General features: G+C 42.7%; 1 protein-coding gene across 2 annotated transcripts in view; it reads left to right on the forward strand.

Moving 5' to 3' along the window:
* Window positions 1–13,598, forward strand: part of ntn1a (netrin 1a) — a 91,885-nt gene that overhangs the window by 55,652 nt on the left and 22,635 nt on the right. Inside the window, exons 4-5 of one of the 2 annotated variants that reach the window (XM_036940471.2) lie at window positions 8,005–8,154; window positions 10,542–10,595. In XM_036940471.2, the coding sequence (XP_036796366.2) occupies window positions 8,005–8,154; window positions 10,542–10,595 (204 nt within the window). The remainder of the gene's footprint in view (window positions 1–8,004; window positions 8,155–10,541; window positions 10,596–13,598) is intronic. The other variant, XM_036940472.2, reaches the window with a different exon arrangement.

Below are 13,598 nucleotides of genomic sequence, written 5' to 3' on the forward strand. Positions count from 1 at the left end.
CCCACTCCCCTCCGCCCCACTGACAGGCTCTTAAATTTACGTGCCTGAAGACCTGCCCGATTGGCCTCGACACTTGTTTATAGGTTGTGTAAGCCCCTCCTTTTTTTCTTTGTCTCTCTCTCTCTCTGTTTTCTAGCCCACCTCTCCCAGACAAAATGAGGCAATGAAACCTGGTGACAGATTGGCCTGAAAGTGGTAATCGTTACACTCGCTTTAAAGCCCGCCGGCCTGATAAGGGGAGAGGGCTACGGATTCCCCCTTCGTTGTCTGATTAAGATAAGCGAGAGTAGCAGCAACAGCTACTGACTCACATAATACAGACAAAGAGAGAGAGAGAGAGAGGTCATGATCAGATGAGCTCCTGCATTTTTCAGCATGTTCTTTAAAAAAAAGATAGATTTAGATAAACTTGGATTTTTTTGTCAGGAACATATACAGGATGCTACCCTCTACAACATAACCTTCACTCCAAATCAAAACGCAAAACCTACAACCTGAATTTGGACACAATTACGGAATCACCTGGAAGGCTTACAACTACCAAAGATTATTATTCCAACACTATACAGCAAATTCTATGGAAAACAACAGAAACCTGAAAACACCATCCAACATGGAACTGAGTGAGTAATGTTTAGTCTGAAGCTATATTTTATTTCCAAAAACCAAGAAGAAAAATAGAAATACATTACATTACTTTATAAGGACTGAATGCTAAAGGAAGGCTGCCAAGCTTGATACCACTTCAATTAGCACCGATGTGTCAAGTGAGAGGTGTCAAAGCCCTTTAGCCCAACAATGGCAGGAGAGTCGCACAGTCTACTCCAACCAAATTGAGAGGCCTTAGAAGCTGCATCCTGCTGTTCAGAGGTAATTAAAATACAGAACTCTGTGTATGTAAAGAATGATAAGGCAAGAAAAGATCACCAAATGAAGCTCCTTATGGAAAATCAAGAGATACTTTTTGCTGACTATTATAAAAATGTGAACATCAGCAACCTCATCTTCCACACAAACCATCCCCTGGCATGGCACAGTGCTATTATTAACATACTGTTAAGGGGGGGTGTGTTAACGAGGGGTGGAAACTCAGGATACTAGACAACAAGGACTCGGAGTCAGATAATATAAATCTCTATAAGTCTGGAACAGTATTGATACAGGGCAAACTGTTTCAGCTGGACGTCCACCTAATCAAAGAATTAGCCCAGCAGGAGAATCTCTCCCTTGAGAAAGATACCCCCACCCCGAGCGGGTCAGACCAGACCTCTTCATTATATAACCCCACAGACGAGCAACACCAAGCGGAAAGTCAACCTCCCAGCACAGAGTACAACCCCCTCTTTGAAATGAAGGATACATTTACCCAGCTGGATGTATGGCAGGTGGAGCTGGAACAGCAGGCGATTACACTCCAGTCAGCACAGACTCAGACAACAGTCCAGCACAACAACACCCCCTTAACCAGACCCGGAGAGCTGGAGGTGGAGAGAGACATCTGCACTCTGGACTGTGGTGAGACAACTTCAACAATAGTAAAAGCAAGAGCAGGAGAAGAACAGAGCACTAGAGGAGAGGATCAGACTGCTGGAGGAGAGGATCAGACTGCTGGAGGAGAGGATCAGACTGCTGGAGGAGAGGGTGAGGGGGGTGGCGTGTGACAGAGAACAACCCACTAGAGAGGTGGCCACCACCGCAGAGAAGCCAGCAGAACAGCCCACCTCAGCTCCCAACAAAAGTCTTCGACACCACAGCAGAACAGTCCACACCAGACCCTGACCATAGAGTCGACATCACAGCAGAACAGACAAATGAAGAACCCCAAGCCCAGGGGCTCTCACCCCCCCCCCTGAGCCCCCCCCCCCCCCCCCCCCCGTCAGCCCCCCTGATAGCCCTCCTGACAACCCCCCCACACCCACTGAGGGCATACACAAGACACAGATTGTACTCCTTATGGACTCAAATGGGAAATATATACAAGAAAAAACTAACTTTTTCCCAAACACTCTGGTGTCCAAACACCCAGCGCGCCCTACACCTTCTGTCTGAGGACCAAGAGCTGGTAGTCCCACAAGAGCTGGTAGTCCCATTCACCAAACTATTAGGTGATAAACAGGTAAGGGACTCAGGGGTATATGCTAATTTGGTTAAAAGCAGACCTAACTCACTCCATTATATTAATCAAATCAGGAACATTTTACATTTGGCTAGAAAATCAATGATCTTAACAGAGAAACATGTCCACCTGTGTGCTACCTATCCCCCCACTAGAATCCCCATACTTTAATGAAGACAGCTTCTCCATCTTGGAGGGGGAAATCAATCATTTCCAGGCCCAGGGACATGTACTAGTCTGTGGCGACCTAAATGGCAGAACTGGACAAGAACCTGACACCCTCAGCACACAGGGGGACAAACACCTGCCTGGAGGTGACAGCATTCCCTCCTCCATATGCCCCCCTAGGCACAACATAACCAACAAAATTGGGTCACAACTCCTGCAGCTCTGTCGCAAGCTGGGTATGTACATAGTCAATGATAGGCTTCGAGGGGACTCCTATGGTAGGTACACCTATAGCTCATCGCTTGGCAGTAGTACTGTAGACTACTTTATCACTGACCTCAACCCAGAGTCTCTCAGAGCGTTCACAGTCAGCCCACTGACACCTCTATCAGACCACAGCAAAATCACACATCAAAGCCAAAGGAACTGAGTAATATTAAGAAATGCTATAGATAGAAGGAATGTAGTTTGGAAACCTACCAAAAAACAATTAGGCAACAACAAATTCAATCCATTATAGACAACTTCCTGGACAAAACGTTCTACTGTAGTAGCGAAGGTGTAAACTTGGCAGTAGAAAATCTTAACTGTATATCTGACCTCTCAGCTTCCCTATTAAATCTAAAAATCTCAAATAGAAAACTGAAGAAAATGAACAACAATGACAAATGGTTTGATGAAGAATGCAAAAATCTAAGAAAGAAATTGAGAAACATGTCCAACCAAAAACATAGAGACCCGGAAAACCTGAGTCTACGCCTTCACTATGGTGAATCACTAAAACAATACAGAAATACACTACGGAAAAAGAAGGAACAGCACGTCAGAAATCAGCTCAATGTAATTGAAGAATCCATAGACTCTAATCCCTTCTGGGAAAATTGGAAAACACTAAACAAACAACAACACAAATAATTATCCATCCAAAATTGAGATGTATGGGTAAACCACTTCTCCAATCTTTTTGGCTCTATAACAAAGAACAAACAGCAAAAACATATACATGATCAAATACAAATCTTAGAATCAACTATGAAAGACTACCAGAACCCACTGGATTCTCCAATTACCTTGAATGAACTACAGGACAAAATAAAAATCCTCCAACCCAAAAAGGCCTGTGGTGTTGATGGTATCCTCAATGAAATGATAAAAAATATAAACAACAAATTCCAATTGACTATACAAAACCTCTTTAACATCATCCTTAGCTTTGGCATCTTCCCCAATATTTGGACTGATCACCCCAATCCACAAAAGTGGAGACAAATTTGACCCCAATAAATATCGTGGGATATGCGTCAACAGCAACCTTGGGGAAATCCTCTGCATTATCATTAATAGCAGACTCCTACATTTCCTCAGTGAAAACAATGTACTGAGTAAATGTCAAATTGGCTTTTTACCAAATTATCGTACGACAGACCATGTATTGACCCTGCACACCCTAATTAACACACAAACAAACAAACCAAAACAAAGGCAAAGTCTTCTCATGCTTTGTTGATTTCAAAAAAGCCTTTGACTCAATTTGGCATGAGGGTCTGCTATACAAATTGATGGAAAGTGGTGTTGGGGGAAAAACATACATAAAGTGGTGTTGGGGGAAAAACATTATAAAATCCATGTACACAAACAACAAGTGTGTGGTTAAAATAGGCAAAAAACACACACAGTTCTTCCCACAGGGCCGTGGAGTGAGACAGGGATGCAGCTTAAGCCCCACCCTCTTCAACATATATATCAACGAAATGGCGAGGGCACTAGAAAAGTCTGCAGCACCCAGCCTCACCCTACTAGAATCTGAAGTCAAATGTCTACTTTTTGTTGATGATCTGGTGCTTCTGTCACCAACCAAGGAGGGCCTACAGCAGCACCTACAGTGCCTTGCGAAAGTATTCGGCCCCCTTGAACTTTGCGACCTTTTGCCACATTTCAGGCTTCAAACATAAAGATATAAAACTGTATTTTTTTGTGAAGAATCAACAACAAGTGGGACACAATCATGAAGTGGAACAACATTTATTGGATATTTCAAACGTTTTTAACAAATCAAAAACTGAAAAATTGGGCGTGCAAAATTATTCAGCCCCTTTACTTTCAGTGCAGCAAACTCTCTCCAGAAGTTCAGTGAGGATCTCTGAATGATCCAATGTTGACCTAAATGACTAATGAGGATAAATACAATCCACCTGTGTGTAATCAAGTCTCCGTATAAATGCACCTGCACTGTGATAGTCTCAGAGGTCCGTTAAAAGCGTAGAGAGCATCATGAAGAACAAGGAACACACCAGGCAGGTCCGAGATACTGTTGTGAAGAAGTTTAAAGCCGGATTTGGATACAAAAATATTTCCCAAGCTTTAAACATCCCAAGGAGCACTGTGCAAGCGATAATATTGAAATGGAAGGAGTATCAGACCACTGCAAATCTACCAAGACCTGGCCGTCCCTCTAAACTTTCAGCTCATACAAGGAGAAGACTGATCAGAGATGCAGCCAAGAGGACCATGATCACTCTGGATGAACTGCAGAGATCTACAGCTGAGGTGGGAGACTCTGTCCATAGGACAACAATCAGTCGTATATTGCACAAATCTGGCCTTTATGGAAGAGTGGCAAGAAGAAAGCCATTTCTTAAAGATATCCATAAAAAGTGTTGTTTAAAGTTTGCCACAAGCCACCTGGGAGACACACCAAACATGTGGAAGAAGGTGCTCTGGTCAGATGAAACCAAAATTGAACTTTTTGGCAACAATGCAAAACGTTATGTTTGTCGTAAAAGCAACACAGCTGAACACTCCATCCCCACTGTCAAACATGGTGGTGGCAGCATCATGGTTTGGGCCTGCTTTTCTTCAGCAGGGACAGGAAGATGGTTAAAATTGATGGGAAGATGGATGGAGCCAAATACAGGACCATTTTGGAAGAAAACCTGATGGAGTCTGCAAAAGACCTGAGACTGGGACGGAGATTTGTCTTCCAACAAGACAATGATCCAAAACATAAAGCAAAATCTACAATGGAATGGTTCAAAAATAAACATATCCAGGTGTTAGAATGGCCAAGTCAAAGTCCAGACCTGAATCCAATCGAGAATCTGTGGAAAGAACTGAAAACTGCTGTTCACAAATGATCTCCATCCAACTCACTGAGCTCGAGCTGTTTTGCAAGGAGGAATGGGAAAAAATTTCAGTCTCTCGATGTGCAAAACTGATAGAGACATACCCCAAGCGACTTACAGCTGTAATCGCAGCAAAAGGTGGCGCTACAAAGTATTAACTTAAGGGGGCTGAATAATTTTGCACGCTCAATTTTTCAGTTTTTGATTTGTTAAAAAAGTTTGAAATATCCAATAAATGTCGTTCCACTTCATGATTGTGTCCCACTTGTTGTTGATTCTTCACAAAAAAATACAGTTTTATATCTTTATGTTTGAAGCCTGAAATGTGGCAAAAGGTCGCAAAGTTCAAGGGGGCCGAATACTTTCGCAAGGCACTGTAGATCTTCTGCACAGATTCTGCCAGACCTGGGCCCTGACAGTAAGTCTCAGTAAGACCAAAATAATGGTGTTTCAAAAAAGGTCCAGTCGCCAGGACCACAAATACAAATTCCATCTAGACACCATTGCCCTAGAGCACACAAAAAAACTATACATACCTTGACATAAACATCAGCACCACAGGTAACTTCCACAAAGCTGTGAACAATCTTAGAGACAAGGCAAGAATGGCCTTCTATGCCATCAAAAGTGACTGACCCAAACTTAAGGAAAGCTTTGACTATGTACAGACTCAGTGAGCATAGCCTTGCTATTGAGAAAGGCTGCGTGGCTCTTAAGAGAAGACAGGCTATGTGCACATTGCTCACAAAATGAGGTGGAAACTGAGCTGCACTTCCCATCCTCCTGCCCAATGTATGACCGTATTAGAGACACATTTCCCTCAGATTACACAGATCCACAAAGAATTCAAAAACAAACCCGATTTTGATAAACTCACAAATCTACTGGGTGAAACATCACAGTGTGCCATCACAGCAGCAATATTTGTGACCTGTTGCCACAAGAAGAGGTCGACCAGTGAAGAACAAACACCATTGCAAATACAACCCATATTTATTTTCCCTTTTGTACTTTAACCATTTGTACATCGTTATAACACTGTATATAGACATAATATGACATATGTAATGTCTTTATTCTTTCGGAACGTCTGTGAGTGTAATGTTTACTGTTCATTTTTATTGATTATTTCACTTTTGTATATTATCTACTTCACTTGCTTTGGCAATGTTAACATGTGTTTCCCATGCTAATAAAGCCCTTTGAACTGAATTGAAATTGAAAGAGAGAGAGAGAGAGACTGGCTCATAGCCTGTATGAATCAACCAAAAAACAAAAGCTTCTCATAAAATCTTGTACCTAATCTCAACACTCTCTCTGGTCATTAGATCCAGTCATTTAGTAGAGTTCCAGTTAAAAGCAGAGGCTAAGCAACATTCACATAACATTCCCACCACGGGGAACGAGAATGCACATTGTGGTCTGTAACACTAGTGTAACCGCTTATACCCACAAAACCTCAAATTGCATAGCTCAAACTGAGACCTTTGATGATTCTCATAGTGAGAAGTGACACTAGAGAGATGTAGGGAGGGGTCATTCTGAAGGACAATACGCCCACAGGCTAAAACCCGACATCACTGGCTGAATCCAAAAGTCATTTTCTGAAACCTGACATCACTGGCTGAAAACCAGAAATTTGCTGAAACCCCGACATCGTTGGTTGTTCTGTAGGACATACTCTAAACATTCAACACGGAACACAGCCCATGGGACGCACACAACCAGACCCAAGTCACATAGTCCTGCTACCCTGGCAACAACGTCTCATGGAGTTTAGGGGCTTGGTGACTAGAGGAAAGATTATTAGAGAAGTTCTGGTATTGATTAGAATATAGGATTTGTGTCATGTGTGACATATCGTTATGGTAACCACGCCATGCCTGGATATGACAGTACAAACAAACACAAGGAAAAACTTTGCCTATAGTTTACCATTATATATTAATCACTGTTTATCTGTTATTGCACACTTTATCAAACTTGATATAGTGAGTTTAGTTGGCAAGATAGACCAACTGTGGGTTTAGTTGAAAATAAAGGCAGGGGGTTAGCCTAGTGCAGGCAAAAAATGTTGCATTCCTGAAGCATATGTCTTAGATAGACTCCCCAGGCAGAGAGGAAATCTGACAGCCATTTTGGTTCCAAACCACTGATTAATAAAAAACAGCCAATCAGGATTATCACTCTGATTTAATCATCTAGTAAACACAGTCGCCTGCTCTAGTCTCCTTCTTTCCCACAAAGAAAGAGCTAACGATTCCCAGCAGTCAATGTCAACTAGTACTGTATGCCAGTTTGAATATGATGAGTGTATGCTGTTCGTGTGTTCTTGCAGCGATGGCACTGCAAGTCAAGCTTGTCGTGTTGTGGACCCAAGTAAGTCCTGTCACTCTTCCTGCAGCAAGCCTCACAAGCTTCACTGTCTCTTCTGTCCTCGACGCTCACGTTTCCAACCCTGTTGTTACCACCGCCACTGCTGTTGTTGTTGTTTTGTACTGTATCTGTGCTCTCTCTGTATATGGGTGTTACGTGTTTTTGTGTCCCCACCCACACCAAACGTGTGTTCTCTTACCTCTTCTCTTCTGTTCCTCACAGCATGTGATTGCCATCCCGTGGGTGCTGCTGGCAAAACCTGTAACCAAACCACAGGTCAATGTCCCTGTAAAGACGGCGTGACTGGTATCACGTGCAACCGCTGCGCTAAAGGCTACCAGCAGAGCCGCTCGCCCATTGCCCCCTGCATAAGTACGTGGAACCCAGCCTTTCCTAGTTGCCTGAACTTGTCTCACCAGCCACATATGACTTTTGTCCATTCCATCTCTATGCTTAAACATTCATGCACACCTCCACAAAGAAAATTGACAACTTACAAAAAGGAACAAACTCACTCAACCAACCAACCAACCACCCCCCCACTCTATCCTGGCTTGAAAAACACACACTACATGACACAGAATCCTACTTTTCCTCTTTCTCTCTTCCATTGGTTTCCTCAGACAAGCGTTTAGCCACAGTGTTCTGACCAACCGGTAAATCTGAAAGCTAAAATAAACAAATCATCCCCCAGAATCCTCTGTGAAGCCTCAACCTCCCCATGTTGACAGTCCCCATAAATCCAACAGTGCCAAGTCCAGAGCCGAGTTAACGAACACCAACTTTAGGATCCACCAGTGTCCCTCATTGGCTAAAAAGGGAAAAGGGCCAATGACCAAGGGCAATCGGCATCTCCAAAAATAAATATCTGAATTTTTTGGCATTTGTTTTCAGACCCCAAAACAATACATTTTAATTGCTGCTTTTAGTCAATAAAATTATGATTCGGAGGTTAAACAAAAGCTCTTATGAAATTAATTATTCCGAAGGGATATTTTTGGCCAATGTCCAAGCCAAGGGGATAATTAAACTTACAAACTCCATTGGAATCTGATATCTTCCATTTTCCTGGGAAAGTCGATCCACTCAGTCGGAGGTGTGAAACTTGGAGATGCTGAGGTCCCAGCGATCGGATCAACACAAATATTTAGTTTCTTCAATAATTGCTAAATAATCTTTTTAAAAGCCCTTCCCATTAACATTTAGCGATACTGAAACCTCTTGCCAATTTCAGTTTTAACAGGGAGGGATAAAATGTCATATCTCTGACTTCATATACTTTCCAATGTGGAGGGCCATAAATCAGACCATACGAGTTGATTATGAGAAACGGGCTCATTATTATTATTATGTGATCTGGCACGCGTGGCTGAATCCTGATCGGCTATCAGGGCTTGGCAGGTCGATTAGCAGTGACAGAGTAATCAGTAGGGAGTAAAAACCACATGGCCTCTGGCAGCAATTATTTTTCTTGTCACAAGACAGACGCTTCGATTCTTAATGAGAAAATAACAAATTAAGCCTGTATAAATTAAACAATTAAGGGAAAGGGGATACCTAATCAGTTCTACAACTGAATGCATTCAACTTAAATATGTCTTCCGAATTTAACCCAACCCCTCTGAATCAAAGAGGTACGGGGGGCTGCCTTAATCGATGTCCACCGGCGCCCGGGGAGCAGTTGTTGTTGAGGGTTAACTGCCTTGCTCAAAGGCAGTACGGGAGCGACCTTTTGGTTACTGGCCCAACACTCTTAACCACTACGTTACCTGCCGCCCCTATGATGAGTAAACTTTTAGATTCCTAATGTTTATATACAGTATACAGTATTGTATACTATACTGCCTGATTTGATTAGTTTGCAGGACTTATCCCAATCAGAGGTGTTGATCAAAAGACTCGATTCTTTCTTCCTTTACCACACAGAATCTTCATCTATGCATGACGGTACACTGCTATTGTACTCCTTTCCTGTGTATCTTATCTAGCTTGCCACCCTTTCCTTTGATCTATGTGTTCTTATACAGCGGTATCTGTGCTTGTCTGTCCTTGCTTCCCCTCACTGCTTACTCACCTGTTTCGGTGGTTTTATATCCCTTTTGCCGCCAGTGTAACAAAATGCATTATGTTTTATATCTACATCTAATGTTACCATCCTGCTCCTTTGGAGATAATAGGAGCTCTCTTTATGCATGGCTTACTTCAAACGTCAACTTCCTGCCTCTGTGAATAGCCGACACGAGAGGGTGAAGTAGAGCTGAGAGAATGAAGTCTTGGATGCAAAACCGCAGAGACCTCGTCGTGGGGGCGAATAGAGGCGTGAGGGGAGAGACGTTACAGATTTCACACCCCTCCCTGATATCTCCCCTCCAGATCTTAAGATTGCATCTCGCTGTTCCCCTTTGATCTGATCTGCCAGGTAGCTCCACCTGTACGGCATTCATATTAGGAAGTCCTCCGTTCTCAAGACTTCCTAATATGGATGCTGTACAGCTGAGAGAGTAAGTCTCTACAGGTGAAACCTAACCAGTAACCATCCCTTCGTACGGTTACCCCACACGGCACGTCTACATCTACTGAAAAACTGTAGGTTGTACACTAATGCTAAAGCTTGTCTGCTGGAAAATAAACACTCTTATTGTATACTCGTCTTATTTTACATAACTCTTTCATCAAAATAACAGTTGTCTTTAATCCTATGGCGAATGTATTAAAACATAATGAAGCTAACTTTTGTCTGTGTTTTTACCTGGAAACAGAGATTCCCGTTGTTCCCCCGACAACCACAGCCAGCAGTACAGAGAAGCCAGCAGGTGAGTGGCTCGTCTCAGTCCTTATCTCTCTGCTTGTGTGATCCTAAAATTGCTTGTGTGATCCTAATTCCTCTGCAAGGTAGGATTATCAGAACATGTTCTTGAGACTTATTTGTTGATATCAAACTGTTTAAATGCCACTGGCTACCCATAATGCCTGTAGCTAGGATTTGGTTTACAGTGTGTATTTAGGCTGAACAGAAAACAGAAAGAACCGCTCTCCCTCTCTTCCATCCACACCCCTTCTAACTAAACATTTCCTTCACGTGAAATGTTAGTTAGAACGAGTACAGTTTAAATTGGATCCCCATTGCCTACCCCCTCGCTCGAAGTTCATAAATATTAAATCAATTAGCCATTGCCTTGGGATGTAGCTCCTTTAATCTTACACTCTTCATCCAATTAACTGTGTAACTGGAACACAGTGGGGTGTAACAGGAACGCAGTGGGGTGTTGGCACGGCAACGCGCTGGGCCATGATATTGTTGATCTGTTGATTTTGTCTCTCTCTAAGAGGAAAAGAGAGGGAATATGGTAGAGAGAGGAAAATAAAGTTATTTGGGGTTCTGGCGCTAATCAGGGAAGCCAGCTCGTTCTCGAATTCAGGAGAGAGGATACAGTAGCTTGTTCAGAGGAAAATTCTTCCAAATGATACAGCGTACATCACTCTCCCACCAGCTACTGTCAAAACACAGCAGTACTCTGTATATATAATTCACTACTTCCTTAGTTAAATCTTGTTAATCAACATGGGGAGATGAAATGGAATTTGAAGGCACTTTTATATAAATATCTGTTAAACTTGAAAATTAAGCCAGAGACATGGTATGTGATATAAACTATTCAGGAAAGAATGTTAAGAACTGCATTACAAATGAGCAAAGATGACAATGAAGATTTGCCACGAGTTAAGTCAACACAAGAACCTGTCAGGGGGCAACGCAGGCCACAGACGTATTCTTTGCCCCTAGCTTGTGGAAAAGTGTAGTCATAGTGGTGTTCCTCTCTCAGACAGCGAGAGGAATCGTAGCGTGCGAGAACGCCTGGCAGCTGCTCTCATTTCTCTACCGCTGCTCTGACAGATCAGATTGACAGGGAAGTGAGGGTACTGCTGGTGTCGGAGAGTAAAGCCCCCCCCTCCTTTTTCCCCCTCTTTCTCCCACTTCTCTTCTCTCCCCGTTTCACACTTTGTTTTGTAATATCACCAAATCAATACAACAGGTGTTGACCTTACCGTGAAATGCTTACTTACAAGCCCTTAACCAACTATACAGTTTAAAAAAAAGAGAGTTAAGAAAATATCGACTAAATAAAACTAAAGTAATAATGTAACACAATAAAATAACAATAATAAGGCTATATACAGGGGGTACCTCAACCAAGTCAATGTGCGGGGGTACAGGTTAATCGAGGTAATTTGTACATGTAGGTAGAGGTAAAGGGACTATGCATAGATAATAAACAGCGAGTAGCAGCAGTTCGGGTGGCCATTTGATTAATTGTTCAGCAGTCTTATGGCTTGGGGGTAGAAGCTGTTAAGGAGCCTTTTGGTCCTAGACTTGGCGCTTGCCATGCGGTAGCAGAGAGAACAGTCTATGACATGGGTAACTGGAGTCTTTGACAATTATTCTGGCCTTCCCTGGACACCGCCTAGTGGGGGCACCTAGTGGAGCCGGTGTTGAGGATCAGTGTGGCAGATGTGTTGTTGCCAACCACTGGATGGCTCAGTACGTGGACAAATGGGATCTCACCCAATACATGATTGGTGACAGATGTGGTTGTTCTTATCAGGGCTACCTCACTACCAGTCCCCCAAATGAGTGCCTATGTCTCCCAAATGAGTGCCTATGTCTTTAGTGAAGCATATATATATATATATATATATATACACACACACATACTGAAGAAATATATAACATGCAACAATTTCAAAGATTTTACTGAGTTACAGCTCATATAACAAAATCACTGAATTGAAATAAATTAATTGGGCCCTAATCTATGGATTTCACATGACTGGGAATACAGATATGCATCTGCTGGTCACAGACACCTTAAAAAAAAGGCAGGGGCGTGGATCAGAAAACCAGTCCGTAGCTGGTTCATGCAGCACCACACATCTCCTTCTCATCGAGTTGACCAGGCTGTTGATGGTGGCCTTTTGATTGTTGTCCCACTCCTCTTCAACGGCTGTGTGAAGTTTCTGGATATTGCAGGAAACTGTAACGCATTGTCGTACACGTCAATCCATAGCATCCCAAACATGCTCAATGGGTGACATGTCTGGTGAGTATGCAGGCCATGGAAGAACTGGGACATTTACAGTTTTAAGGAATTGTGTACAGACCCTTGCGACATGGAGCCGTGCATTATCATGCTGAAACACGAGGTGATGGGGGCGGATGAATGGCACGTCAATGGGCCTCAGGATCTCAGACGATGCCGCAGGTGAAGTAGCCGAATGTTACATATGGTCTGCAGTTGTGAGGCCGGTTGGAAGTATTACCAAATTTTCTAAAATGACGTTGGAGGCAGCTTATGGTAGAGAAATGAACATTCAATTCTCTGGCAACAGCTCTGGTGGACATTCCTGCACTCAGCATGCCAATTGCACGCTCTCTCAAAACTTGAGACATCTGCGGCATTGTGTTGTGTGACAAAACTGAGCAGCCTTTTATTTTAGAGTGGCCTTTTATTGTCCCCAGCACCTGTGTAAGGATCATGCTGCTTAATCAGCTTCTTGATATGCCACACCTGTCAGGTGGATGGATTATCTTGGCAAAGGAGAAATTCTCACTGACAGGAATGTAAAGAAATGTGTGCACACAATTTGAGACAGATAAGCTTTTTGTGCAATGGAACATTTCTGAAATATTTTATTTCAGCTCATGAAACCAACCCTTTACATGTTGTGTTTATATTTTTGTTCAGTAGAGGGAAAGAGAGAGAGCGATATGCAGATATATATACATTGTTTTATCTAGATAGAGAGACTAAGTGATG

This window comes from Oncorhynchus mykiss, chromosome 13, assembly GCF_057628025.1.
Source record: "Oncorhynchus mykiss isolate SJ-2025 chromosome 13, ASM5762802v1, whole genome shotgun sequence".
In the NCBI taxonomy this organism is placed as follows: Eukaryota; Metazoa; Chordata; class Actinopteri; order Salmoniformes; family Salmonidae; genus Oncorhynchus; species Oncorhynchus mykiss.